This window comes from Cebus imitator, unplaced genomic scaffold (assembly GCF_001604975.1).
Source record: "Cebus imitator isolate Cc_AM_T3 unplaced genomic scaffold, Cebus_imitator-1.0 Scaffold501, whole genome shotgun sequence".
NCBI classification, from domain to species: Eukaryota; Metazoa; Chordata; class Mammalia; order Primates; family Cebidae; genus Cebus; species Cebus imitator.
Window position 1 is genome coordinate 742,008 of NW_016107816.1, and position 5,255 is coordinate 747,262.

General features: G+C 37.4%; 1 protein-coding gene across 8 annotated transcripts in view; it reads left to right on the forward strand.

The window, feature by feature from the left end:
• The window catches only part of TCF12 (transcription factor 12), a 370,574-nt gene that overhangs the window by 239,517 nt on the left and 125,802 nt on the right, over window positions 1-5,255 (forward strand). For all 8 annotated transcript variants that reach the window (XM_017513791.2, XM_017513787.2, XM_017513788.2 and 5 more), the window contains one exon: window positions 306-370. In XM_017513791.2, the coding sequence (XP_017369280.1) occupies window positions 306-370 (65 nt within the window). The remainder of the gene's footprint in view (window positions 1-305; window positions 371-5,255) is intronic.

The window sequence follows — 5,255 nt, forward strand, 5'->3', positions numbered from 1 at the left end:
AGTAGAGACGGGGTTTCACCATGTTGACCAGGATGGTTTCGATCTCTTGACCTCGTGATCCACCCGCCTCGGCCTCCCAAAGTGCTGGGATTACAGACACGAGTCACTACGTCCTGCCCAGAATTTGCCTCAAACAGACTGAAATGATAGCAAGTTTTCACAAATTATTGGATTGTATCCTCTTATTTCTAATTTGTTCTTTCTGTTTTTAAACTGCAGTATAATTACCATGAATAGTCTACTAGTTTAATTGATTGTCAATAAATGAGGGGTTTTATATAAAGTTAAATGTCTTTGTTTTATAGGAAAAACATCAGAGAGAGGCTCATTTTCCCTGTACAGCAGAGATACCGGGTTACCAGGCTGTCAAGTAAGTTTAATGGTTTTTAAAAAAGCAATGAGATGATTTTTAAACACATAAATAAAAGTTCTGTTAATAGAGGAGATAGAAATTATCCAGTTTATTTTACCAGGAAATTTATTTCCAAAGAAATAAATACCAATTAATTTATTTAATTTGTAAGTAAATGTTGTTTTCTAGCTGTTAAACTTTTTTTTTTTGCTCTCTTTGCTTAAAATTGTTTCAGCTCCCCAGTTTACCAGGCTATCTTTATCATCAAAGATTTTCATAAGCCGCCTCCATTTTAACTGGGAACAAAGTAGCAGTTACCGTTTCTGAGAATTTTTTTTGCATATTTTCTCACAGGAAACATAATTGCTTGTACCTAAAGAATATGTGATTGATCTGCATAGCTTGAATATCCTGTATTGTCAGACTGATCATTAATATTGGAAGTATTTTGTTTTCAGTCCTGCACCTAACCAATTTTTAGGCTTCATACCCTCCCTGACGTCGAATCTTTGTTTCTACTCTTTCACCTTCTCTAGCATTTTGTGCTTCTGCTAATGGGCATCTTCTCTTCCTTTTTCCTCATATCTTTAGACTAAGAATCCTGAATACACAGTTCACCTGCAGATTCCCATCAGAATCAAAGCCAAAAAGAATAGAAAGGAAAGGCAGAACATACTAAATTTGTTTTCTGCCATCTGCATGCTTTTCATGAGGGCCCACCCTAATTTCAGGCATGGGCATGTGAGCCAGTTTTAACTGTCATGCTAATAATATTAATCCATTTAATACGTATTTCATAATTTTGCCTCTAGGAGAGTTTTATGTAACATTCTGTTTTGTGATATGCCTTCCCATTATAAAATAATATATTGTAGGCTGGCCATGGTGGTTCACGGGAGACTGAGGTAGGAGGATCGCTTGAGCTCAGGAGTTTGAGACCAACCTGGGCAACAGAGTGAGACCTTGTTTCTACTCAAAATACAAAATCAGCCAGGTGTAGTGGTGCATGCCTGCAGTCTCAGCTGCTTTTGGGAGGCTGAGGCAAGAGGATCTCTTGAGCCCAGGAGTTTCAGGCTGCAGTAACCTGTGATTGCACCACTGCACTACAGCCAGGTGGACAGTGAGCCTCTGTCTCAAGAAGAGAATGGGGCCGGGGCAGGGGGGAGAGAGAAAGTAAATACATTGTAAAAATTAAGGATCATTTATTCCCATGCCCTTAATAGCAAATAGGCATGATCCGCATAAGTGATTTGTTAAATATCATAGAGTGAGAAGTGGTAGCTGGACCAGTACTAAGATTTCTTGGCTTCAGACCAAGCAGTATTAACCTATTTTTATCCAAGTAATTTTTAAAAGTTTTAATGGTGCTAATAATGATTGTTTTATTTTCCATTTATGGTTAGCTTTATTTTATTCTAGTCATTTAAAATATACATTAGCATCATGTCATAGCCAGTGTTTGGCTTTACCAGCTCTTACTAGCTCACAAGAGCCAAATCTGTTAAATTTTTAGGAATTTAGCAAGCACGGTTGATATTACACTGGAATCCTAAAATTGGCTGTCATGAGCTGGGCACTGTGGTGCATGCCTGTGGTCCCAGCTACTTGGAAAGCCAAGGCAGAAGGATCACTTAAGCCCAGGAGTACAAGTCTAGCCTGGGCAATGTAGCAAGACTGCATCTCTAAAAAAAAAAAATAGAAACAAACAAAATGGCTGTCAAAGAAGTATTTATACTGTGAAAATCCAAAAATGTTACGAATCAGGGCTTTAATTTTTTAAACAGTTGTTAAACATTTACCAGCATACTGTTCATGCCTAGTTACAAATTGTAGAGAACCAAAGAATGTAAGTGGTTATTAGATCACAGTAAAAAACAGAAAAGCAGCAATTGACCTTCTAGCCTCTATTAAGGTACTTTTCTTACCCTTTTCAAAGGTAACAGTGCTTTAAGGCCAACTAAGGTATACCATTTATTCTGTATAGTTTTAGCAATATCCATTGATGGAAACTGAAATATCCCCTTTTTGGTCCATGTGAAATGTGAATGGATGATTGTATTATGGGTGATTGTCATTTTCAATTCATAGTTGATATCAGAACTCTTTCTTTTTTATAATACAAGTTACTGTTTGAATTTCATAGTCTGAATTTTAGTTCTTTAATGACTTGGACTGGAGGCTCTGGTTCTAATTTTTGATCTCGGCTATATTACTCATTGTAAGAGTTCAGCAGGTCACCTAACCATCACTCTCCTGAATCTCTTCAGAGTAAAACAAAATTTTAAAAACTAAGTTATGGCTGGACGCAGTGGCTTACGCCTATAATCCCAGCACTTTGAGAGGCTGAGGTGGGTGGATTGCGGGAGGTTGGGAGTTCGAGACCACCCTGGCCAGCATGGTGAAACCCCATCTCTACTAAAAATACAAAAATTAGCTAAGCCTGATTGCAGGTGCCTGTAATCTCAGCTACGTGGGAAGCTGAGGCAGGAGAATTGCTGGAACCTAGGAGGAGGAGGTTGCAATGAGCTGAGATTACACCGTTACACACCAGCCTGGCCTGGGCAACAGAGTCAGACTCCATCTCAAAAGAAACCAGAACAAGACATTAAGTTACATCATTTGGACAATGAATGATGGATAAAAGTAACTACAAAGAATCCTGTAGGTATAAGCTTATAAGCACTGCAAACTGCCTCTGTGACAAATCATTAAGTAGATTTGTCTGCCAACCTGCTTCGGGGCCTTAAAAGTCTTTTCATCTTCGTCTTAAATTAAATCTAAGACAGCAGCTTAGTTAGGCAGTACTGAATCACTTCATAACACCATAACAGATTTGTTTACTTATCAGAGTATGAAAGTGCTAGGCTCAGTTCCTGATCATATAGTAGAAGGTCAGTAAATATCAGTTGACTGGGGTAAAACAGAGGGTACATAAGGTTTAGAGTCAAGAGGCCTAGGTTCAAGTCTCATCTCTGCACTGACTTCTTATCCGAAAGATAGGATTAGCAGTTTCTGCCTCCACCTAGTTAATAGATCTGTGAGTAATAAACTATATGGGCTTTTGAAAACATCTCAATAAATAAATACATAATTTTAAATTTCTCAATTCATGTAACTCATATAACAAAAGGTATTTGGAATCTTTAATATTATTTTTAAGAGACCTAAATGTTTCAGAGCCACTGGTCTAATGTTAACATTACTGCTAAACTTGAGAGCGGGAAAAACACTTTTGTAGGCTTTTTGAGACTACAGCTACATCTAATAAATCATAGCTTTTGCTTATGTTAATGTTTTTATTACGTTCAGATGTTTTCACTTATATTTTTTATACCCTCTTGGCAAAGGTATTGCTGTCTAGTTAGAATCAGCAATAAGTTCTCTTAATGTAATTGTCCAGTTTTGCAAAGGTGAATCTTAATGATTTTTTACCAAGGATTAATGTACATTTGTACCAGATTCTTCTATCAAAAGACATTTATTTTAAACCTAAATGTGTAGCACTCTAATAACATTTGCTACCATTTGCTAAGGACTAACTGTGCCAATCATTGAACTAAACATAATCACATTTAATTGTTTTAGCAACTCATTTTACAGAATAGTAAACAGAGGTTCTCCTCAGGTATTATGCTTAAGGCTAGATATCTAGCAAGTGGTAAACTTAAACTCATGTTTGAGTTTTTTGACTATATGACTAAACTGCTGCATAGGAATCCCTCAGATTTCAACTCTATGCTCTTACTACCTTCCTTCATTTTAATTTGTTTGAGAAAGAGACGGGGAATTAAATTTTTTTTTTTTTTTGAGACAAGGTTTCACTCTGTCACCCAGGCTGGAGTGCAGTGGCACTCACATGACCTCCTTAGCTTAAGGGATGTAAGGTTTACAGTTAAGAGACCTAGGTTCACATCCCATCTCTGCATTAATTTCTTCATCTGAAAGATAGGATAGCAGTTTCTGCTTGTACCTGTATAGTAGGTCTCTGAAGGTTAAACTATATGGGCTGGTGAAAACGTTTCCAAAAATAAATACATAATATTAAATTTCTCAATTCATGTGGCCCACATTACAAAAGGCATTTTGGGTCTTCATATACCTCCCTGAGTAGCTGGGATTACAGGTGCACATCTACCATGCCCCACTAATTTTTTATGTATTTTTTTAGAGATTGGGTCTCACTATGTTGCCTAGGCTGGTCCCAAACTCCTAGGCTCAAGCAATTATCCTGCCTCATCCTGACAAAGTGCTATAATTACAGACAAGAGCTACCTACCACTACTGGAGGGAATTTAAATTTTTAACAAATGCTCAGGTGATTCTGATTCACGTGGGCTGGAGTTCATGCTTTAACAACTCCTCTGTATATGCCAAATATAAGCTTATAGGAGCTATCCTTAGAGGAAACTATATGGTTACTGTTTGATAAACAGTTTATCAACATTTTGGAGAGATCAGGAAGGCCTCTGGAAGAGAGAAGAACAAGGTTACTAGAATGTTTGATGCAAAATAACAATATTGCTATATACAAGATTTAAAGATATTCAAGTGAGAGAAAGATGTGTTTTTCTTTTTAAGAATTTTTTAAGAATTCATAGAGCCCCAGAAAGGAAGCCCAAAATTCAGCAGAGTGGAAAGATTGTTCTGCAGCAAGGACAAACTATTTAAAGAAAAACATGTATTCCAACCAATATTTATTATAATAGGTCAGAGAAGGGGAAAAATTTACTTTAACTAACCGGCTGCCATGAAATGTCTTACCTATTCAAAAATGACATTAAAGGCCGGGCGCGGTGGCTCAAGCCTGTAATCCCAGCACTTTGGGAGGCCGAGGCGGGTGGATCACGAGGTCAAGAGATCGAGACCATCCTGGTCAACATGGTGAAACCCCGTCTCTACTAAA